The 23,742-nt window shown below is 38.8% G+C and overlaps 2 protein-coding genes across 2 annotated transcripts in view; both read left to right on the top strand.

Annotated features, from left to right (window-relative positions):
• The window catches only part of HECW2 (HECT, C2 and WW domain containing E3 ubiquitin protein ligase 2), a 154,453-nt gene extending 142,461 nt beyond the window's left edge, over nucleotides 1-11,992 (top strand). Inside the window, exons 24-29 of the mRNA XM_027678149.1 lie at nucleotides 1,716-1,845; nucleotides 2,433-2,579; nucleotides 3,214-3,328; nucleotides 4,078-4,163; nucleotides 5,504-5,616; nucleotides 11,091-11,992. Coding sequence (XP_027533950.1) covers nucleotides 1,716-1,845; nucleotides 2,433-2,579; nucleotides 3,214-3,328; nucleotides 4,078-4,163; nucleotides 5,504-5,616; nucleotides 11,091-11,202 — 703 coding nt within the window. The 3' untranslated portion in view covers nucleotides 11,203-11,992. The remainder of the gene's footprint in view (nucleotides 1-1,715; nucleotides 1,846-2,432; nucleotides 2,580-3,213; nucleotides 3,329-4,077; nucleotides 4,164-5,503; nucleotides 5,617-11,090) is intronic.
• Nucleotides 11,993-12,433: 441 nt separating this feature from the next.
• The window catches only part of STK17B (serine/threonine kinase 17b), a 27,034-nt gene continuing 15,725 nt past the window's right edge, over nucleotides 12,434-23,742 (top strand). Inside the window, exon 1 of the mRNA XM_027678156.1 lies at nucleotides 12,434-14,934. The gene's annotated coding sequence lies outside the window, so the exon portion shown is untranslated. The remainder of the gene's footprint in view (nucleotides 14,935-23,742) is intronic.

The raw sequence follows: 23,742 nt of genomic DNA, 5'->3' as shown, positions 1-23,742 counted from the left end.
TTCTTCCACATGAGCGGTGCCATTCTGTGTAGGGATCATTTATCATGTTTTATTGACAAAGAAGGAGGGCCATTATTTCTAATTTAATAATTTTATTTCAATCCAGGACTTTTTTGAAAAATTTACTTGTTTCCACTATCTCAGAATGTTGTTTCTGATCAGTATGAGAACGTCATGTTTTGTTTTAGCCCTGTTATCAGCTTTCTTCTACAAAATCTTAGATTTGCAGATATATAATGAAATGCTGTGGGCTTATTCCAGGTATTAATAGAGTTCTTATTCTTTTATGTAATGACTCACAGGATAGGATATGAATCACTTCATAACTTAGACTACACAATCCATTCTCAGAGGTGGACTGATTGTTGGCAATCTCCATTTTGAGTAGCTGTACTTTGATATACTTCAGACTTGTTTTTCAGAACTACTACTCCTGTTCTGGCTGAAACAATGAGAGCTGCACTTGCTCAGCATGTCTGGAATTTAAGACCTAATGAACTTAAGGTGGCTTCACTTTTGTCCTCCATTTGAAAGGTGGTTTTGAGAAGTCTGGAAGCATATTTTTTTTCTATGAAACACCACATATTCTACTAGTGTGGACTAATGCATCCGTTCTTATTGCACATATATTTTAAAAATACCTAAATGCTAACAGCAGCATTTTAGTAAGAATGAGGACTTACCCCAGGTGGATTTTGCACTAGTATTGCGTGACTGCCAAATTAAATTACTTGTTTAACTTGGTGTTTCTCTAAACAGTAAAATTAAAATGAGGGGCAACCACCTTTGTACACAGCCTAATTCATGCAACTTTCCCACCTAAGCCCTGCACCTTTGCTTTTCTCAGAACTGATGAGCCATCCAGACTACCTGTGCAGATGGGACATGGTGCCCCATCCATCAGCTTTAATGTAGTGGCTGTTACTGCAGGATATAACTCAAACTACACTTCAGCATCCAACTACAAGTACAGGGCTTATTTTCTGGGTTTTATACTGACCCAAGAATAGAAGCAGGCAGATAACCCTGCAGCTGAAAAGCTCCTCACTTAATGAGTAGCCCCAGTGTCCTGTTTCACAAAACAGGATTTAAGGAGTTAAGAAGGATGGCAGAAATTGCCACCACAGTATTAAATATTACTAACAGATGACATGTTCAAAGCTTGGAGTAGTAACTGTTAAAGACAGCAAGGGGCAGTTGGCTTACAGATTGGATTTGTAAAAGAAGGACCAGGGAAGGGAAAAAGGTGAAAAGATATTTCTGTGGCAGGCAGGGTATCTGAACAGACTTCTTTGCATGATGAAGAGCTGAGAGATATGGCAGAATAGCCACATACACTAAAAGGATACTAGTTGCTTGTTAAAAAAATCTTACAATTTCTTTTATTATTTGAATTATTTGTCTCTTCAATCTATGTATTTTTATAATTCCTAAATATTCTTCATAGAAAACCTGGGACAGACTCACCGTAAACTTAAGCAGCAGTGTGTCTTCAAATTAAAATCTGGAGTTTTGTATATTTACAAAATCATTTTGTGTTATATAGTAACTGCTGTTACTAAGCAAATAAACAGAGATTTGAAGTAGTGTCATCTTTATTGACTTTTCTCTTGGCTCCCATCCACAGTCTGTTTTTCAGGACTGTCCTATTTGAGTTTAGTTACTGAGCACATGCTACTGCCATCATCTGTATTTGTGTGTTTTCTTCATCTTAGACTCTGTGACCTGAGTGACCTGGAATATCTCGACGAGGAGTTTCACCAGAGTTTGCAGTGGATGAAAGACAATGATATACACGATATCCTAGATCTCACATTTACTGTAAATGAAGAGGTTTTTGGACAGGTGTGCAAGATTATTAATTTCCTTGGTGTATTCTGCTGCTAGATAAACATTTATTTGGATAGAAGAATGATTGTCCCTCCATGCTGCTTTGAACTTGTTTTTATAAAATTCCAATTGGTTAAACTGATGTTGAAGTCTAAGGAGGAATTATTATTTGTAACCGGTCAAACGTGTTTTTCTGGTTAAGGAGATTTTCTGGAGAGTCTCTGAAATATCAGACTTTAGGATTGCTTTGCTAGAGGTAGTTTACCTGAACTTAATTGCAGCAAAGTTGCCATTCAAAGGTATTACAACACCTTTGTTTAGATATTATTTAGAAGACTTCACTACTTTAGTTACTGTAAAGATTGTTTCTCTTTCTGAACTTAATATTAATTATGAAGGTTCCTAAGACCAAATAGGATTTAAAATATTATTTTAAAAAGATTTTTTGCTATGTTTTCCTATTTCACATATTCCAGTTTGCTGAAGTCAGGTTTGGTTAGTGATTTTGAAGAATTACTTCACCTTAAAATTTTAAATTATTACAATTCCTTCTTTTGTCTTTATAATACTGTGTTGTCACTTGGTCATTTTTTTTTCCTAAGATCACAGAACGGGAACTAAAACCAGGAGGTGCCAACATCCCAGTCACTGAAAAGAACAAGAAAGAATACATAGAAAGAATGGTGAAATGGAGAATTGAGAGAGGAGTTGTACAACAAACAGAAAGTCTAGTTCGTGGTTTCTATGAGGTAAAAAGCTCCAATATGAAATTTACTTTCTTTCTCCTTCCAAAATATTTTTCTCCTCACATACATTTCCAAAATTCGGAGTCCCAAATATAATCAGAAGTGTCCTTACAGATACCGGAAGGGAGGAGGGGTTTAAAAAAAAAAATTGTTATTGGCATAAACACTATGGTTATGTGTCTTCTTTACAGTGGAAAATACTCCTGATCACTATTGGTATGATTAGCAGACAATTCTTGCTTAAGTGACTCATTTCGTCATTGGGTCCCTGAGGGTTTTGTGTGCATGCCGTACTCAGTATAACACAGTTGGCAAAATGTATTTCAAGGTATTTCCCTCTTACCTGTTTTAACCCAGACAATTAAAGTGAATGTCATGAACTTAATTTGTCCTGAAACAATTCAATATTATTTGCCAATAAAATTTCCTCCCAGTCACTGTGATCCTCTAATGCAACTAAATGGAACTGCACTGTAAGAAAAAGAAGTCCACTTATTTGCCCTTAAAAAGACAAAAACTGAATTCTATTCTTTTGTGACAGAAATGATCCCTGGTAAATATCTTAGTAGCAGACTTTATGGAAGGCAAAAATAAATAAATGAAGGAATGTTGCTATGCATTTTATTTCCTTTCACAGGTGGTTGATGCAAGGCTGGTGTCTGTATTTGATGCCAGAGAACTGGAACTGGTTATAGCTGGAACAGCAGAAATTGACTTGAGTGATTGGAGAAATAATACAGAGTACAGAGGAGGTAACTTTAATTTTGACTTGTTCAGTGAGAGTGTTGGGGGGGCTTAGAACTACCCAATTTCCAAAAGTGTAAAGAACTATCCCATGGGATATATTTTTAGTACCTTCTGAATTTCTCTGGTTTAAGTTAGTGTTAGGAGAAGGTAATTTGTCCATTTTAGTTCTCTTTGTTGCATCCCCATGCAGCTCCTCCTTTACTGTTCCTGTCTGGACAGCATGACAGAGCAGTCTTCTCTACAGAATGTACTGTGCTCAGCTGCACACCAGTACAGTACCACCCAGACATGGGAGAGAAATGGAAATGATAACCATTCTTACTTGGATATTCCTTTTTTTTTTTTACATGCTCAAAGTCAACAGTAATCCCAGTGACTGCAGGCTGGCAGTTGAGATAATTTGAGAACAATGGAAGATTTGGGAACTACTTTGAGAGAGATGGTTTCGGCATCATTTGTAGCTTTAGATAGATGAATGACATTGTATTGGAATATTTCAAGAATTGGCAGTCCTGTTAGTGATTGATTAATGGAAGAAATGCTTACAAAAGACATTTCACTTCTTTTTGTCATAGTAAACTAATTCTCTGCCTTCAGGATTTTTAAGCATTTTACGAGTATTCTTCTCGTACCTCCTGCCTTTTGATGCAATTGGATAAAAAATATGGCATTATTGTGACTAGGGCTGAACTAGGAAAAACTAACTATTCTCTCAACCACTTTTGTAACACCTAAGCTCTTGTTGTCTTAACAGGTTATCATGACAATCACATTGTAATTCGGTGGTTCTGGGCTGCTGTGGAAAGGTTCAATAATGAACAACGACTAAGACTTCTACAGGTAAGAAATGAGCTGATCTGTGTAGAAATAGTGTGCATCATTGAAATTAGATGCTAAACTAGTCCCATCTAGGTTTATGACATCCAGAAATTATGGAGATGGTGGCTAGTGGGAATAACCTGAGTCAGAGACTAAATGCAATAATTTCAAGTGACTGAAGCTCACAGCTATTTTTATAGATTTCTAAGTTAAAAATATGTTTAAGAAGTCTGATGTCAATAATCTTTTACTATTGTTTGATTAAAAGTACATCAAGACTCGTAAAGACAGAAAAGGAAACTGTGTACAGCTTAGGAAGAAGAAAACTTAGATGGAAGTTCCAGTGCCTCAAATTAGAAAATAATGATGAAAACCTTAAAATCAATCCAATCCCATTTTCACTAAGTGAGCCTGCAGGATCCAGTCATGCCGCTGCTGGAGGACAAAAATGTCTTAACAGAGGAATATTTATATATGTGGGTTTATTACTGAGTTAATTTTCTTTAAATTCAGGTTACGTTCATCATATCTGTAAAGAAACAGACAACTCCCCACTGCAAGGGGGATCTATGATGAAATTCACTGTTTTTAACTATTCAGAATTTGTATATGATCACTGAATTACAAAGAATTTTCTCCTTTTGTCTGTTTTAAGTATTTTAAAAAGGTCTGTAAAAGGCAGTGTGGGACATCTCATTTGATGGAGAGCCAGAAATGTCTGCTTAAATGTTCCTATCACATCTGTTAGTGAAAAGTTTTTATAATACTAAGATCATTAAAAATTAAGTAGCCTCTGATCTGTCAGAAACTAGGTTTGATCTGTTCATGGCAGGTTATAACTAAATCTGCTCAACAGACAGGATTTCAGCAAATGTCAGTGGGCATTCTACCTAACCCTCAGAATTTAGATATTTTCTTACAGTATTTAATAGCAGTTTATAAAATCCACATAACCAAAAAGGCATAGCACGAAGCCATCAGACATTATTACTTTTTTATGAATTCCTTTTAATGCAGAATAAAGACAGTAGCAAAATCTCACTTAGATTTAAGTTTAAGTAACTTGATATTAATAGTGTGTTATTCTACAGTACTTATGTATCATAATTGCTCTTTCAAAGAGAAACCTTTGGAGGAAATTAATCTGATAAGTTGCCTCTTCTAAAACCCTATCAGGAAATGGTCTGTTTTCCCTTAGCCTCCATTTAAAGTAGCATTTATTGTGTCCCTCAAAAATTTCCTTATTTTGCAAATGCTTTTACATAAGCATTTGGACTTCAGTGGATATGCTGATTTAAATAAGTTTCTAACCCACACCATCTGTGTAGCCAAAATCCGTGATGTTTTGTTTGTGCTGGCAGTTTGTGACAGGCACATCCAGCATTCCTTATGAAGGATTTGCCTCTCTGCGGGGGAGCAATGGTCCAAGACGGTTCTGCGTGGAGAAGTGGGGGAAGATCACTGCTCTTCCAAGGTACAGCAGTGTGTGTATCAATGTGAGAGATATCTCAGAGTATCTGTAACCAGGATAACAGATGAGCTGTTTGAGAAACATTAACAAGGTTTAACTGAATATGCAAATATACTTTCCCTTAACATGAAAATTTCCCTCCTCATTGTGTCTGATCCAATGTCTGATGCATTTATTTTTGTTTTAATTCAGTTTTGTTCTCTTAAGATGGACAAGGCAGTGTGAATGTGGCTGACATCCACATTGTAGTGATTTTCTCACAGAAAATTATATTAGAATGATAACTACTGAATTTTTGTCATATTTGACTAAATGGCAAGTATTTACTTAATGAACATGCAGTTTATCACTAAAGAGCAAAACTCAATATGAATTAAAATTAAATAGCACTTGTGACTGTGTCTGAATGAAAGCTACTATCATATTTTTTGCATCAGACAGAGCCTTTATAGTATAGTTTAGTGATGTAATTTTTATGCTTGGCCTGATGTTAACAAATACTGAAGAGTTGAGTTGTGAATGCAGAAGAGGGGGGGAGGGACTAATTTGACTTGAGAGGCAGCAGGAGGGACAAGAGAAGGTGAGGATTTCAAAGAGACCAAGTAGGATCAATTGAAATATGTGAAGAGGGTAAAGGAACAGTATGAAAATACAAGATACGAAAGCAGGAGTTGAGTTGTACAAGCCCTTGCAGACAAGAGGCAGCTTTTAAATTGGATAATAGCAGGTTTGGAGGAGTAGGATGAGAAGGTTTCGAAATTGCTTTTCTAAATTTTCCATTTTGTAAAGAGTTGGGTTGTTTTCAAAGGTCCATGGTAACGATGCCAGGACTAGACTAATAGCTTATGAACGATGCAAAAAACATCTTCTATCATGGATTCTTCATTGACAAAAAATGACAGGTTCTTGCCTTTTCTATATTGAGATCAGACTGATATGTTTCTGGAAGATTTCCTTTCATCCAGTTCTATAATTCTGTAACCTCTAGAATGGGTTAAGAGTGGTTATACACAGATTAGTGTGTGCAGTGTCGGAAACCTAACTCAGTCAGATCTCAGCTTTAATGTGCTGTGTACAGCCTGTGGAGGTAGCTTTGCATTAGGCTGATCCATGGAGGCAACTCAACCCTAATCTTAACTCGCTCCTCATAAACAAGATTCCTCAGGAATAACTTGGATTCAGTCTCATCTTAGACACTGGCAAGAGTTTCTCACAGCTCAGACACACAGAGAGTATCTCAGACCAACAACCCATAGCTTTTTCCTCTAGCATAAGGTCAGAGACGTCTCTTGGGTTGACTCCTGCCTCAGGGCTGCCATCTGAACCACATGGAGAAAGTCATGGATGCAGAAGTGACACTGTGAAATCCACAGGCACGGCAGGTGGCCTTTAAACAAAGCCATCTTTCCAGTTCACAGTACAAATGAGAGCCAGGTGACTGAGGATTAAAGAAACCAAATTCTGGAAATTGCTATTACAACTCAAATACTCTAATATCTTCTGGGGGCCTAGTAGTACCTTGTAGCCCAACAAGTCTAGTTTATAGTTTGATTATGATTGACCTATGAACTAGCTTTATTCTGTTTACTTAAAAAAACAATCACAGCTTTTTCTTTTTTAATTTCTGAGTTCAGAATTCAAGATAGTTTTTGTGAGTTTAAGTAAGAAAAGAGATTGCCTGAGTTTTTCCATATGTTCTCAAATACTGGAATTCCTGGTGCTAACAAGCAGAGCTTGCAGAATGGAAAAGGTCAGGACCTGCCAGAACAGGATGCTCAGAATTTCCTCTGAAAAGGTTATGCAGAGCCCTGCTTGTAATAAACTGCAGAATAAAACTGCTTCCTGTAGTGCAACACAGAGAAACGTGTTGAGAATCTTTGCTACCATAGGGTGTTCATCAAGTGTAGGGGAAATGCCACCTCCTCACTTTTGAGAGATTGTAGCACGTCCTTGAAATTTCACTTGTGATTCCCTTGGTTAGGAACATTTGATTTTTGTCTCTGTGGATAGTTTTTAACATACAAATGTTAACGTTAAAATAAACCAACAACACACTTATTTTGCTAAAATAAAAAACGTTGTGCATGACCAACATCTACAGTTGTCATGAGCAAGCAATTCCTGGTATTGCTTGCACATGGGGAACCTTGATCTCATAAAAAATAAAACTCCTTACATGTTTATACTTAAATGGGTTAAACCCTAAGCACTGTTTAGATTTTTACCTATCTAGTTCCTGTGTGCAGGGTAGCTTCAGCCAGTGTCCCACCAGCTTCAAAGCCTCACTGTGCACACAGTGGGTAGCACTGGCTTGAAGGTAAGAAATCATTAGCAACAACCCGGAGTAGCAAACTTTCAAGAGGTTTCCAAACAAGCCCTGCGTGTGTAAACACATTGCTGTATCTGCTGAGAATGCTGCCCTAGGACTCTGTGACTCTTACTGATTCTCAGATAGCCAAAGCATTTATGTTAAGGCACCATCACTGGCTCATAGCAGTGTTGTACTCTGCAAATTGCCCTTTTAGCAGGAGTGCTCATGAAATTTGATAATGCTTGGTGTGAGGGTGGCAAAAGCTTAACAAGTCAGAGGACTTTGTTTCTTCCTCTGTTTCTAAAAACACTACTGCAGTGGTGTAAACACATAAGCGTACCTATCCCCATCTCTTCTCCCTGATTTTGAGACCCAAAGGGCAACTAGTATAGTAACTTAGATACGTGATTGTGGTCAAAGCAGCTGTGAATATAAACATAAAAGTTTTCAGTAGATGTTTACCTAATTCCCACTGTTCTGACTGCTGTGTAATCAGTTCTGCTGAATCACAACAGTGAGATTTCTGAGGCACATGTCAGGTTGCCTAGCTTGTATCACTGTCTTTTACACTAACAAGTAGGATGTAAAATGCCTGAAAAGTTTGATTATTTCAGGTCTAGCGTAACTATTGCTACCTCAATGCCACTTCTACTTCCGTGTTGTAGATTAGACTAAATCAGGGGAGGGACTGTTACTCTCTCATTTCACACACATGCTGAGAAATTAGTTCCAGGTTCATTGCTGTACATTACATATATATATATGGATGTGATGATTCACGTGAAAATAGTTTTTATGTCTGACTACTCGATTTCAACCCTAAGTCATTTTATTATGGTAATCAAAATGAAAGGGAGATTAATCGGTAATCTAGGCTTTAGAAACCAAGATGGTTTGAAATGTTGTCATAAAATGTGAGCCCAGGAAGACGAACAGTTAGTGCCCATGTGGTTTGAAATGTTGGAATGGGAAAATACTGTCCAGAAGGGGGACAAACCTTTCCTCTCAAACTTCTGAAGTTGTTTGCTGGGGTTAGAAAAGCATGCATCGCCTCAGAAGACAAAGGTCTTGGTTTTGTCTTTTTTAATTACTTGGTTTTCCACAGTAAGTGACTGCATTTTCAAAATTGCCCTCAAAATTAAGATAAAACTCAGTTCTCTTAATAAATGTAAACAACATGCTGGCTTAATATTAAACCACTTTGTAACGAAATCTTGCTAATTATATACTATGTCTTTTATAATTTGTGGTTTTACAACCCACACAGCATAATCCATAGTTCTAATGAGTGGCTGCCAGCCCCATGCAGCAGAAGCATGTGGTTAGACTGTTAATTGCCCAAGACTCTTCCACGATCTACACTGAATTCAAAAAATCACTGAGTTCCATTTGCTGCTGGGCTTAAATCAGTCTCTTTCTTCGAAAGATAATATTTTCAATTTTTTTAAGTACTCAGGAAGAAATGCCATAATTTAAACTATATGACAGATACTGTTTTGTAAGGTTTTCGGAAAGGCAAAGAAGGAGTAAAATGCAAGGTTTCCCCCAGGAGCCTTAGAGAGATGGCTGGGTGGAGAAATTTTACCAGGCTCCTGGAATACCGGGTGGGGGAATGCCAACAGTGTACTTCTAAGAGTACTGTATTTGGGGAGGGTGCTTAATTCAGTGGTTTTTTTAAGTGATTGTATATTTGGTGTTTGGACTGTATAATAATAGTGTGGCTTTGTGTACTGTGTATACATTTCTTCAGCCTGATATTTTTATGACACTACAAGGCTTTAACTGAGTGTTTCAGCTTCAGTGAGGGTTTGTAATGGACTCTTAGGTTTTTTAACAAGCGAGATTAACCCACTTCACTTCATGTTCCATCCCCATAGTCAGGAGCTGAGAGCCACTTAAAATGGCAATGATTGAATTTGCTCACATGGAAGGCAGCACTTTCTGGTTCAGAGGAAGTCTGTACAGGTCTGTGGTAGACACCTGGATTTCTGGATTGGTTAGGTTAAATGAGGAGTCACATTTGCTGTGAGGAGGGAGCTTGTTCAGTCCTTCCATTAACATGCTACATATTTACACTTAATACAGATCGCACTGATGAAGGGCAGGTCACTGCAGGAAGACTTTGGTTTTCAGCTAGGTTGTATATAAATAACTCTATGATGTGTTTTATTGCAGAAGAATGAATTCTTTGTAAATATAGACTTGCCAAAATACAAAAATGCCTAAAATCAGTCTCAAGTGAGACTTTGGTACAAAGCTTTAGAGCAGAAAAGATGCCTCCTCCAGCTTCTCTTTGCATCATTTCATCTTCAAGAACCCATCACATTCATAGTTAACGCTATCTATTTCATTAGAGTAGGCTCATTCACTACAGTGTTTTAGAAAGTACAATCCTTAGCCTGCCCTGAGGTCAGGCAATGATATCCATTATTCTATTATGAAGAGAAACCTTTGTTATCTCTCTTTCCATTCTCTGGAAGAGGTTTTGAGAGACAGTTCCAAATGTGTCAACAAACCAAGGCAGATGGACTTCAAAAACTGAGAAATAAATCACAGGGCCATCCTGCATAGTTTTGTGTAATTACAAAAGTCATTGGCTTGTAAGGCCAGGTATGTACATAGGGAAAATCAGCACAAGCAGTAATTTCCCAAGAGCACAATGCCAAGGAAATTGTAGAAGGAAGAGCATCTAATTTGTCTGTCCTTTACTACTCTGGGGTTGTTTCCTATATATCTGGAGATGTATGGAAATATCTTGTTTATTATTAAAAATACAGTATTCAAGTGTCATCAGTACAGAAAAGAAATGCTGCGTCTCAGAAGACACATTTAAAGCCAAGATTTCAGACCAGACTGTTTGAATTGAATGCTGTATAATTTTTTTTTCTCATGCACATTTAATGGATAAAATTTATCCCATGTCTCTTGGGCTGTCAGTGTATTTCTAAAGACCATCATAAATGCTTCTTACTGGCTTATTTTAATGAGAAGAAAGTAGATTAAACCTCTCTACCTGTTCATTTGGAAAACATCATTTGACAGAACACAGTCTTCTGAAAGAAATACTATCTGCCCATCCCTGTGCAAGCACGTACCAGTCTGTGTGTTCTCTTTTGAACTTTTTAAATAATGTACTTCTTCACCTCCTCTCTTTTTTTCCCCTCAGGGCTCACACTTGTTTCAATCGTCTGGACCTCCCCCCTTACCCATCATTCTCTATGTTATATGAAAAACTGTTGACAGCAGTTGAAGAGACAAGTACTTTTGGACTGGAGTGATACACAAACCACAGTGCCCAGCTCATTGGACTTTTGTGGATCTGTCTTCTCAAGGAATGAATGAACTTTTGTATTGGATTTCCTGGAGGAAAATTGTTTCATGGTGCAATTCAAATAATGAGGTTCCACGAAAGAGCTTACGAAGCAATTAAAAAGCGTTGTGGTAGTGGCAGAATTCTCTACAGTGAAACTAGAGTGTGCCTGATGTGCAGGGAGAACCAAGTCTTGCAATCCATGGTTTTTCCATGCTTCTTTAATTTATGTTCTGAGCAAACAAGAAACTTGATGCCGTGTTGTGATCAATCTGGCTACTGCAAAACTGACATGTACCCAGACACTGGATTTCATCAAAGGTGTTGAATAGAAAATTCAAGTCAAAATGTGAAATCATTCAGCCCCTTATCTACCCAGTAAATTATGAAAAAAAAGAGCATACAAATGAATTATTATTTTTTTTTAAATTCATGAAGGTACATTACTTTATGCCATATTTTGTAAAAGCATATCCAGCACTTGCTTACCTAAGACTACGAGTGCCTGCATGGGGTGCACCATAGAGCTCAAGTTCCTGGGGCAGAAGTGAATTGGAAGGCAAGTCAGCAACAAAGGATGTAACAACAGCTTGCATTAAGGAGGTTTGTGGAAATGCGTTTGCCAGTGGTGTGTATGACAAAATATGAGCTGTTACAATGAACTTAATAACTTAATAAGACTGATTTTGTGCTTTATACTGCATGGAAACTATTTTAAGAAGAAACTAGCAATTTATCACATCATATCAGGAAAAAACCCCTAACACAGTGACTTCTGTTTATTTTTATAGGTTCATTATATTATGTTTCTTAGAGTGTAAACAGGAACCGAGCAAACTAAAACGCTATTTCTGTTCTGTCACTTTCCATGCTTGAACAGACATTCTGCTAGTGTTTATTCTTTAAGCACTCTCAAGGGGAAAAAATGCCTTTTATTTTTATAAGAGTAAAAAAACTCCCGAAAATATTTTGCACTGAATGTACCAAAGTTGAAGGGACATTATGATCTGACTGATAGCAAACTGCATCACTATCAAGTATCTATAAAAACGCTTAGGAACCAGGCTTTCTTCACAGTGCCATGTCTATAGATATCAGGACTGTGCACTTAAGTAATAATTTTATAATACTATATGTGATATTGTAATATGCATTTATTTTAAATGCATCTGGGTCATTTTTCATGCATTGGATAACTTAATGCAGTGGAGTTTAATACAGATATTTCATATTCTCCCCACAAATTTTTATTTGTACAGCACCATAAAACACTAGCTCATTTGGAAAACCACGAGTAACCTACTTTAAGGTGAGCCACTGGTCATAATGCCACTGTCTTGTATCAGTGAACACCTACAAGATGTAAACTGTTCGTAGTGTCCAAGCTTGCATTTTCACTGATAAATAGTTTTCTTATCAAATGTTATTTGAAACAGTTTTTATGGCATATCAAACACTGCATGGACACCAATTTCTTTATGCTTAATTTCGCTGAAATACATGAGGCTTGCTCGCATCTATTTTTGGTACTTTCCTCCAGATGGTCTTGTGGAACACTTGTGCAGCTGCACGCCATGTCTTGTACAGCTGCTGTCACGCAGTGCATCCCCACCACATTTTAAAATTCCAGAAGTTGCACTTGGATACTGGATGACAAGAACGTGAATCTGGCTTTGTGCTAGCTCTTTTGGTAGCACCGAAGCACAGCAAGCCCTGTTCTGTGGGAAAAGTAGCTTTTGAAGTAACATTCTCACTCTGGAGACTCTTGAAAGGGCATCTCAGGGAGGTATCCTGCTTTGTTCTTGTGGGAAGTTCTTTCCAACGGATGTGAACATCTATGGAGATGGCGTCAGCAGGGACTGCCAGTCCACCCTCCAAGTCAGAAGGCAGGTGCAGCTGTGGTGGTGGCAGCAGAGACCGAGAAAACCCTTCAGAATTACTGAAAATATGTTACGGGTGCAAAGGAAAAGCAAAATCAGAGTGAAAGCATTCTTTTATTTCAAGAATAATTGAGCTTCTGCATGACATCTGGGACTCTCTTAAGTAACATAGCTTTTCTTGCACTACTTCTGGCTGGTATGAAGTAGCAAAGAAAAATCCAAACATGTCACCCTCTTTCTACACATATATTTATCAGTCTTTGCTAAGATTGCATGTCACAGATCCTAATGCACATCTTTTTTCAGAACACGAATGAGCAGTAGGCAAACTGACTATTCATCAGGTCACTCCAGCATGGCTCATGTTTCATATGATCCATTCACTGAGTAGCTAAAACTCTAGCACTCGAAGCAAAATGGTTGAAGGACTACAGAATTTTCATTTTACAATACTGTGTTATCTGTGGTCTAAAAAAGAGATTTCCCAGGTGGAAACTGTATCTACAAGTTTTGAACCAGATACTCTTTGGAATGAAAAGTTTAAATACTTGGCACAAAGTAAGTTTATACTAGTTTGCCTTTTAAGTTATGCTTTTGTACAAAACTAAAACAATAAATGCATCTTGTCAATTTTTATTTAAATATATCTACTGCACCCATTTGTTCTGTATTTATGCATGTAAAAATAATTTAAATCAGCCATGATGATCTGGTATTCTGTAAAGATGTGACAGGGTCACCAGTGGGGCAGCTGTCAGTTAGAAAATAGATAAATTTTAAAAAATCCAGAATCTTTGTAGCGTTAAACCCAAGAGAGACTAAGGACAAGCTGCTGCTTCCTCTTTTGCTGCCAGGATCACCTGGGGGACTCTAGAAAAACACTGTTTGAAAGTTGAGGTGTTAGTTGCCTGGATACAGCTACCTGTGGTGCCTCGAGCCCTTGGGTGGCTCTTTGTTGTGATGGTATAAGCGATGCTGCTGCCCTGAAGAGATTAGCAAGGAGGGAGTATAGGAAAGGAAGCCTGAGCTTTGTCAAACACCCACATCTCCTGGCAACTGCTTGAAATACTCTCCCTTTGGTGTTGGAAGCCATTCCTGTTAAATGTGTCCCAAGTGAAAGCCACCTTGCGTGTCCTGCAGCTGACTGCAGCAGGTGACCATGATGCTTTTGTTATGACACGCTGTGTGGCAGGGATAACAGTCCAGATAGAGAAAGACTTGAGAAGCCTATCTGAAAGGTCTGCCTCTCCTCAGAGCCTTTCCAGGTGGTGTAAAGGAGCTTTTCATTTAGGTAGAAAAAAAGCCAGTCAACCTGAAGTAGACTCTTTAGCTAGAGTGATGACAGCTCGTCCTAACTTAACCCGCAGCATCTCCATCAGGCAGAGTCTGGTGGGGGAGGTCCCCACAAGAATTTAGGAGAGGTGCCCATGTTTCCTGCTCTGCTGGGAGGTGGAGCCACTCATCACGAGTCAAAAGGCAGCTTGCAGGTCAGTGCAGCTCTCCCGGCCAGGCTTGCAGCAGAGCGGCCTCTGTCCCCGGCACACCAAGGTCAGGTCCACCTCTTTCCAGGTCCCAAAATCCCAGCCTAGCAGAGGTGCACTTTGCTCACCTGACACTGCTAGCAGTCAGTTTAACCATTGCACTCCTAAATACACCAGAAAAGCTTCTAATCAGTGGAATTGCTCAGTGTGGCACCTACTGTAACAAGCAGTCACCCGTTCAAGGTTGCAAGCCAGACAAGGACAGTGGTGATTTTGCCCGCAGCAGGCAGGAGGCAGTCATCTGCCACCTCTGTCACACTATCAGCAGCACTTGGCAGGGTAAGATGGGAAAGCCTTTCAACCCAAACTATGTTCCCCACCCCCGGCCTGCTGTTTTACCTTCATATTCATCAAATAATTGCCTTTTTTGCTTTCAAACATAATTTTCATTATCCTTGTACTGAACCTACCATAAAAATTGTTAATATGGCTTAGAGATTATCTGGGGTGAAATCCATGTGTGCACACAGGCCTGCTGGGCACCACATGAACTCCACTTTGCAGCAGCTAACCTTGGGTCACACAGGGTACAGGGAATATATGTAATCTTCAGGGAAACTGAAAATCTAGGCAGCAGCATGCTGGCAGGACATCAGACAAAGTTTCTGGCATGAGTTAAACTGGCAGAGCACCAGACTGGTAGTTTTCTCTGTTTAAAATTATAGAAAAGAGAAGAGTTTTGTGGTTGCTTATGTATTTTTAATCCTCTAAAAAAAGGGGGGGAAAAAAAAAGAAAAAAATTCTTTCTGAAGCATTCACAAGGTATCATCTGGTTTTTAAATGTAATCTCAGCAGTATTAATTGCAGATGTTTACTGACTTTCTGCAGTGGTAGCTGCAGAATCTTATGGAGATACTTGAAGCACAGTGTCTCTGGACTGAGGGAATTCCTGTTCACAAAAGGGGAATCTGCAGCAGCTGTGTTTGAATAGCCAGTGTAAGTGCAATTCCCAAAGCATAAAGCAAGTTACTTCTTTTCAGCAAATGAAACTTATCTGCATTAAATTATACAGTGGTTTTGTTTTTCCTGACACTGTTTTTATGTGGAGGGTTAATTTATTCCTGTTATTAGTAGTAGGAACTGAGCAGAAGTTTGGTCTTTAGGCCACTCTTGGACTAGTCTAATTTTTTGCCTAAATATTTTACAGTAAAAAAGATTTTGGGAGGTTGAATTTGAAACTACTTGTTTGCTGGAGGATAAACATATGTTAGGGAAATAGTAGAGGAAAAGAACTTTATTGTAAAGCCAGTACAACCCATTTTTGTTAGCAGTGTGCAAAATTATAAAGCTGACCAAACAGAGAATTTTCACAATGAAAGATGGTTTATATTTTGCCTCTCTTTCAAATAGGCAATAAGCTTCATAGTGCTTCTGTTCAATTTTAGATTGACTAATTTTGACACTAGACTACTACTACAAAGGGTGTTAATTGCTATGAAGTGTTTTTATTTAAACACTTCTAGTATTTTAAAAAATAATTTTATGGAAAGAAAGGTGTTTTTCAGGTTGAAACTTCTTGTAGGGCTTTACTTCATTGGCTTTGTTCAGAGCCATGTTATGCTGTAGGTATTTTAAGGTAAAATCATTATTTGAGAGTTCTATTTTGTATAACCAACATGATGACTTTCTGACTACTACTTAGAAAGGCTCCTCCTGACTGTAGGTAAAAGGATGACAGTCAAAGACTCTTGTGGAATGGTTACAATCCATTGAGTATCTGTATGTATTCAAAGTGCATCTAAAAACACCTCCTAAGAAGTATATGAAATAATTGGTACACTCATTGATTAGCCCCCTTCTAAATCAATAATTCAAATTTTGAACTTGTTTCCTTTCAGATTACATTGCAGAATAATTATAATCAAATTTAAACTAGAGAGGTATTCTAACAAATTTCTTAAAATTATGGTGAGTGCAAAAGGTACCTAAGCTATGCTGCTCTCCTTTGTCCCATTAAAAAACTTTTGAATAATGAAACTCATCTTTTCTGTTTTGTTTCTTTTTTTAGAACTTTCAGAAGCTTCTCATTCAGCCCCTTCTAGAATGAGCCTTGTCTACTTAGAGAGGTTTTGTTAAGCACTCAGGAGGTATATTGTTCAACTAATTTAACATACTTTTGTGCTGACATCAATGTAATTAGCTTTTAAATGTATAGGCCTACAGAACTCCACGGGACTCTGGTCTCCTTTATGCTGGGCTGCCTTCCAAAGGCCATCCTTCCTCTCCCTTTTGATTGCCCATAATCCTACAATCACCCAGAGACAATTGCTGACCACCTACGCTGACTGAAGCTGTAGTATCAGAGTAAGACTGTGGGTTTGTTTATTTTTCAAAGCAGCATCCTTCAGTCCAGAGTCGATAGGATCGACTATAGTTCATGTTACTCTGACATCCAGATTAAGTAGTTTAAGAAAATTAGTCATAAAAGATTTTTGGAAAACAGTTGAATACATATCCAAGGGTAAAATGTCCTTTGATTTTGGTTTTGCAAAATTAATGAGGCAGGAGATTTTTTCTTGTAATATTTTATCCTGCCAGAATTTGTGATCCCCCTGGGCTGCTTCAGGCTGTTGGCTAGGTGGGTGCATAGCCTGTGCAGTGAGGCAGGTGAGTGTTGATCCAGAAATCACAGCAGCAGGGATTTATTACCTTAGTGAGGACTGTGCTTTCCACAGCTGGAGACTTTGTCATACAGCCCTTGAATGAGATTGTTCCAAAAGCTTGTTCCAATTGGTGATGCCTGCTAATTGCAATACTAGCAGCTCATGACATGCTTCACTGAGTATTCAACATCTTTCATTTTAAGTGAGAATTACAGTATTTATAATTAGAAATACTTATCTAGCAGTATAAGGTCAATAAAAGAAGATTCTACTGAGACATCATATTTGATTGCCATGCTGACTGCAGCCAGACATTGGAGCCGAGTAATTTTAAAGTAGATTACTGTATGAATAAGCAAATAAATCTCTGAAGCTTCATAAATAATTCTAAGGAAGGAATGTAATTGCAGGTGCTGTAATGATAAGATAGGGCTGTTCCATGCAGCACAGAGAGCATACAAGATGCAGCCGTGGAACAGCGGTAGAGTGAAGATAAGTCTGGAGGAGTAGGGATAGAAATAGGCCTGCACTTTGCAAATAGGGAGCAGGACAGTGAGCTGTGAATGATCACTGAGTATACAAAGGGGATACCTTTTGTTTGAAAATTAGGCTATGATAATGCACCTAGGGAAAAATTACTGTTCATCTTGAAGTACTTTAGTGTTACTGCAACTGCAAGACATGCTTTACCTAATTATTAGTTTTTGAAAATCTAAACTACACAGTCAGAAAATTTACTTCTATGTGCATTTTTTCTTGTTTAATTGGGTCTGGGTTGTGGTTTTTTTTTTTAATTTGGGTTATTTTCAGGAAAATGAAGGCTTTAAATAAAGTAAGGATGGTGTCTGGAAGTCCTCTTTACTCTTGTTAGTACAAATAATGACTGTTAATTACTATCTGCACTTGGCAAGAGAAATAACATCTGATAAGAAGTTAAATCAATACAACCAATGGTGACATTCCTTTAAAATGTGATTGGCCAAATCCCTAATACTTAGATGTGTTGAAATGCAAATTTTTATTTATTTTTTTTCTTAGATGCTTGGGTTTGTGTTACGGTTGTGTAAGAACCATGCATTTCCACAAGGACAGGGACTGATATGCCATTTCTAAAGCTTAAGGTAATTAAATTACTTAAGGTAATTAAAATATTCTCAATGACCTAGTTAGCTTTAGCCAAGCTGATGCAAGTCTTGACTCCATTCACACTCTAATGACATTATCAGAAAAAATACTGTATAAGAGGGTAAGAAGACTTCAGGATGGGGTTCTCTACCTAAAAGCTGAGCTGGCTCTTTACCTAAAAGACAAGACTATTGGATGCATCAGTATAGAGTCAAAAGAAGAATTCCTTGCGAGTTTTCTTCTTCAACATGGTAACTGAGATGGTAAGAATTGATATAAACTTGAAGTCCTAAATGAGAAGACAACTAGTACATTGAACCATAATGGTTCAGTAGTTCCATACAGCAGGACATTTTTCTGCAATGAGTCTGCAACACTCAGGAGACTGCTGTTTATTATCAGCACTGCAGGGAGAGGAAGAATTCTAATAATATTAAGTACATAAATCATATTAGGAGGATGCTTTTTCTTTGTAATCTTGGAATGACATAGCCTTGAGGGCATCTGTGAATCCTGATCAGAAAGGCTGCTTTTTGTATAAGCGACTGAACATTTGTACTTGTAAGGGCTGGTACAGTATGGAAAGGGAGAGCTTTAGAGAACAAGAAAGTAATGAGGGATGTGGTGTGGAATACTGCTACCCCCAAGTCAGCTGATATTCCTGCCCTGACTAGGCTACCATTTGGTTTATTCAGCATGTTTGAAAGCGCATATAGTTTTACAAGCTTTTGTAGTGGGGATGCAGGCATCCAGAATCTAACAGGTATATAGGTGCATCTCCCTCATTTTTGACAATTACTTGATATAATTTTATAACAAGTTCTTTGTTTTTAAAGAATTTCAGGCACTGAGAATACAGAGTGCGTATTTATTTCTAAGCTTTAAGTAGAACACGGTGTATTTTTTAATCCTTTCCATACTTTTCAGTTAAGTGTTCACAAGACTGTATATCAAATACAATACCAAGTTTTTCTATCTTTCTACAAGCCAATTTAAGTTTCATCTGAATTTGGTATATGTCTTTCACGAAACACTAAATGGGGAATATGTGCTTCAAGCATTAAGATGGTCTATGTCCTTTTCTCCATTTACATTGCATTACATTTCACTTTTTTTCTTTGAGGCAGAGAGAACAGTTAGAAAATGTGTTGAGTGTGTTACAGGGGCACACAATGTGTTTCATTGTGCCTGGCTTCAAGGAATGTACTATAATGTTTGACTGCTCACAGATTTACATAATTTGAATACAGGACTGTTGTGTTGTATTTCCTGTTACTCAAAAACATTTGGGGAAAAGATTTTTCTGTGTATAATTTTATTTTCATACTGATCTCTATTTTGTTTAAGACCATGTTTCATCATGAAATCACTTAATTAAAATAAATCTTCTTACAAAATCCACTTTGGAAATAACTTCTTTTATTATGCCTCTGAATGTACTCTAATGTCATTTTTTTAAATGATAATTCTATGCCCTTTGCAGCATTTCAAAATGTTTAGAAGAACCACAAGATACTCTTTGTGACATCACTTTTTCTAAGCCCTATCTGGTGGCCTATGGAGTCTGGCATATTACAAATCATCATTTTGGAAGGGGAGAAAGTAAGGATTCTGCAGCCATATGCAACATAATTTGAATAAGAACTACATATGAACAAAACCCTCTATGACAAATGAACCAAGCACCAGATATCACAGGTAACACATTGGAGAGGCCCAGGCTTACTGTAAGAGGCTCTGCTTTTGACTGGAGCAACCCAGAGCTTTTGACTGGCTGTAACACAGGAAAGCACTGTATTTTCACAGCGAACTATCTTCAGGGAGAAATGCATTTTTCTGTCTTGAATAAAAGTCAGTGCTCCTCCTCCACCCACCCAAGATTTCCTTCTACTTTTCTAACAGATAATAATAGTTCCAGTAAGAGATACTGGTCTTTCACCAGCACTTAGGCAAGGGTTCTCCCCACCGAGACACAGGAGAATGGTGAAATGGCAAGCTGTCACTTCTCTTTTGTGTTATGTAAACTCTTTATAGAATCTGATAGTTAAGTGATATTTCTATTATTTTAATCTTTTTCTAGAAGGTAATTTTGCATTCTTTTGCTGCTACCAGAGCTGTGATGCAAGCTAACCTAAATCACTGAAGGAGAGCTGCTGTGGGAAGAGGTCAGGCTTTGAGACTAGAGCCCTTTCAGAATCTGTTCTCTGTTGTCATTCTTGATGTTAGACTCATATTTTCATCCAGGTCACCGATAAATGACACCACGTATTGCACAACTGCTCACTTTCCCCTCAGTATAAACACCAGAGTTGGTATGGAGCTCATGCTGAAATCTAGAGACTTTTCCCACTGGATTGAGGATTGCCTTTTGTGAGAAGGCAGTGCAGAGATTGTGGCACAGGTAAAAAAAAAAAAAAAGAGTCAGATTTTTTTTTTTAAATGACCTGTATTAAATAAGAACATGATAATTCTTTTGGGGTAAGGGTAGTATCTGTATTCAATGATTAGATCATGTCCAGAACTGGCTACTGCAAATATGGCAGGATGTGTTGTGCTGATTCTGAGGGGCCTGTGGCAAAAAACCATTCTGTGCTTTATTTCCTGTTTTAGGTTAGTATTTGGTATCAGAGAGGTTGCTTCACCTTACAGTGTTCTGGTAAATGTCTGAGGCATGGGTAATATCTATAGGGTGGTGTTGCTTATTTTATCCCCACAGAGTGAGAGAAACAACATTTGGTAAGCACAGGAGTACCCCCCCCTAAGACAGGTTGCTTTAGGCTATGATCTGAGATGCACTGACTCAGCACATTTTTCAGCTGGCCTGCCACACTCTGTGTGCTGTTTTGGCCTGCCAACTCCATGTTCTTTCCTCAAGCAAACAGCTCTGACTACTTTGCACAACAACGGTCACCAGCTTTTCAGGCAGATTTGCTAAAGCTTCTGGAAGGCTGCAGTAGTAGAGGCAACATATAGAAGATGTGTGTATCTTTTCCCCATGACTTTTAACTGCAGGATGCTGGAGATGCTCAGGTAAGCTGTTGTTCTGCATGTGGTGTTGTGTTACTTAAGCACGAACCACGCTGTGGAAGGGCTGTGCTGCAAAGAGGCTTAAAAGCTTGCTGGAATAAGTCTTTGGCCTCATGTTTTTTGAGGCCTTTTTTTGGTGCGACATTTCAGGGTGTTGTCAAAAGAACGAGTTGGAGAAGGCTGATCAGACATTCCCAGCTTCCAGCTATGTAGCTCTTAAAGTTGTTTGCTTGCCCCGCACCCCCATGACACAGTTACCTGCTGGGAAGGGTAGGTTGCCATCTATTCAGTCCAAACTACATCAACCTTGTGATAGATTTGAGTTGAAATCAGCACTCCTTGAGGGAGCTGAGCTTCTTCCATAAGGCTAGCTCCCTAAAACACCTGTGGCTCTGATCTACGAGAGCTGTACATCACAGCTTTGCCAGATGGATAACTGATTAAGAAGAAATTGTTATTCTCGTGAAAGCCTCTAAAGACTCTAAAAAGCCAGCTTTGTAATGGGTAGGTAATCAAGGTAAGCAAGAGAAGAAATAACCAAGAATGGGAATTATGAAGCTAACACCTTTAATTACTATTTTTTAATTATCCCAAAGACCAGGTGTATACATTAGAAATAATAATAGTTCATGATCCTGTACTATTGTGACCTTCAGCCTACCATTCCCCCTTCTCCACCCCTTGTTTGTCATTCTCAGTTGTGGTGTATCTAAGTAAAATTCCAAAGTCCTCAGGGTGGAGTCCTGTCAATTATACCCTTCTCTAAGTGCCATTCATGTTTCTATGGCATTACATAAACAGATAACCAAGACTACAATAACATGCATGTCATGAAGCATTTTTGGTATTTATTTGGTTTTCAAAACTTCAAGGAAGAGTAGAGCAAATCTCGAAAAGAATTGGTAAAGGTACACAAGCAGCCAAGGAGACAAACATAAGCACTGTCATTTACTTCTTGGCACCACCTGCTATAATAACCTAAAACATCTTAATTGTGGTCATCATTTAATTTTACTCTGTGGATCATTCGGTATGTTTGGAATGCTGCTTGCTTTTCATACTGCACAAAGAGCACTCCTCAACAAAACCAACCTTGTCCACATGTTGTATTTTTATTTGACAGATGTATTTGAGATCGTGTTATAATGAAGAAAAGGTACGATCTCCAACTCTGCAGACTTTGAGTCATGTGGTGGAACTCTCTGGGAGACAGTAAAGATTTTAGACTGATTTTATCAAAAATACCCACAGCTCAACGTGCTAAAAAATCTAGATGGAAGCAGGAGTTACACTTGAAAGGCAGCTCTTATTCTTAGTAGGTATATTTGTGTCAGCTACATGGTATAACATATTCTGAACTCTTCAAGAATACTTTCTGCTTTCTCAAAGTGCATATCTTATCTTCATTTATACTACTTTCATCTTAATGCAAGCTGCGACAACGTGACTTATGTACTTTACTCACCATTAACATAGCAATTACCCATTTCACTGGCAGTGCTATGGCATAAACAAAATTAACCCAGTACCTCTAATGGTGCACTGCTGAAACTAAATACAGAACTTAAACTCTTATGCTACATTACTATTACTGCCTTCATGACAAATCTATTATAAAACGGATGTCTGCAAATTTCTAGAGCAGCTGGTTGGATTGCTTCAGAGAAAATCAATTTGACAAACAAATTGCAGCTATTTTAGAACTCTTTCTAACTTCAACTTATTTCTAAACCATGCTCTGGGCTATTTTGAATCCTCAGAAAGGGTCTTTGAAACTACAAGTTCAAGTCTTTTAACTTTTTTTTTTCTTCTAGGCTCCTTGAAGCACGAGGCTCTGAAGGCGCAGTTCCCACTTCTATGCATGAAATTGTCAAGCAGGCTCCGTGCGAGACGTGTACTTGTGTAAAAGCACTAAAAAGCGCTCTGCTCCCTGCAGATGTCAGTGAGCAGTGGTTTCCCAGGGTGTTTTAGCCGGGCTCAGACAGCGCTGCGGTCGCCCGAAACCTCGCCGGCTGCGTCATGAGCCCAACCGCGAGCGGCCAGGCTGGGGAGCGCACACGGCTGGGCCACCGCGGCCGGGGCTCCGTCACATCCCCGCACCCCAGCGGAGCGGAAACGCTGCAGACGCGGCCCCACGTCCCGCGGCTCCGGGATGGGACGGCGTCCTGCCGCCGCGATCTGCGGGGGCACAAAGGCGCTGTCCCGCCGCTGCCCCGCCGCGGAGCCGGGCGGTGCCCCTGCCCTCACAGGCCCCCGCGGCGGGCACGCGGCACCTGCCGCGCCGCCTGCGCGGGGCGGGGGCACCCGGCAGGGGGCGCTCCCCGTCCCCGGG

Source organism: Neopelma chrysocephalum, unplaced genomic scaffold, assembly GCF_003984885.1.
Source record: "Neopelma chrysocephalum unplaced genomic scaffold, ASM398488v2 Primary Assembly neopelma1_44, whole genome shotgun sequence".
NCBI classification, from domain to species: Eukaryota; Metazoa; Chordata; class Aves; order Passeriformes; family Pipridae; genus Neopelma; species Neopelma chrysocephalum.
This window is presented reverse-complemented; position numbering and strand designations above follow the sequence as displayed.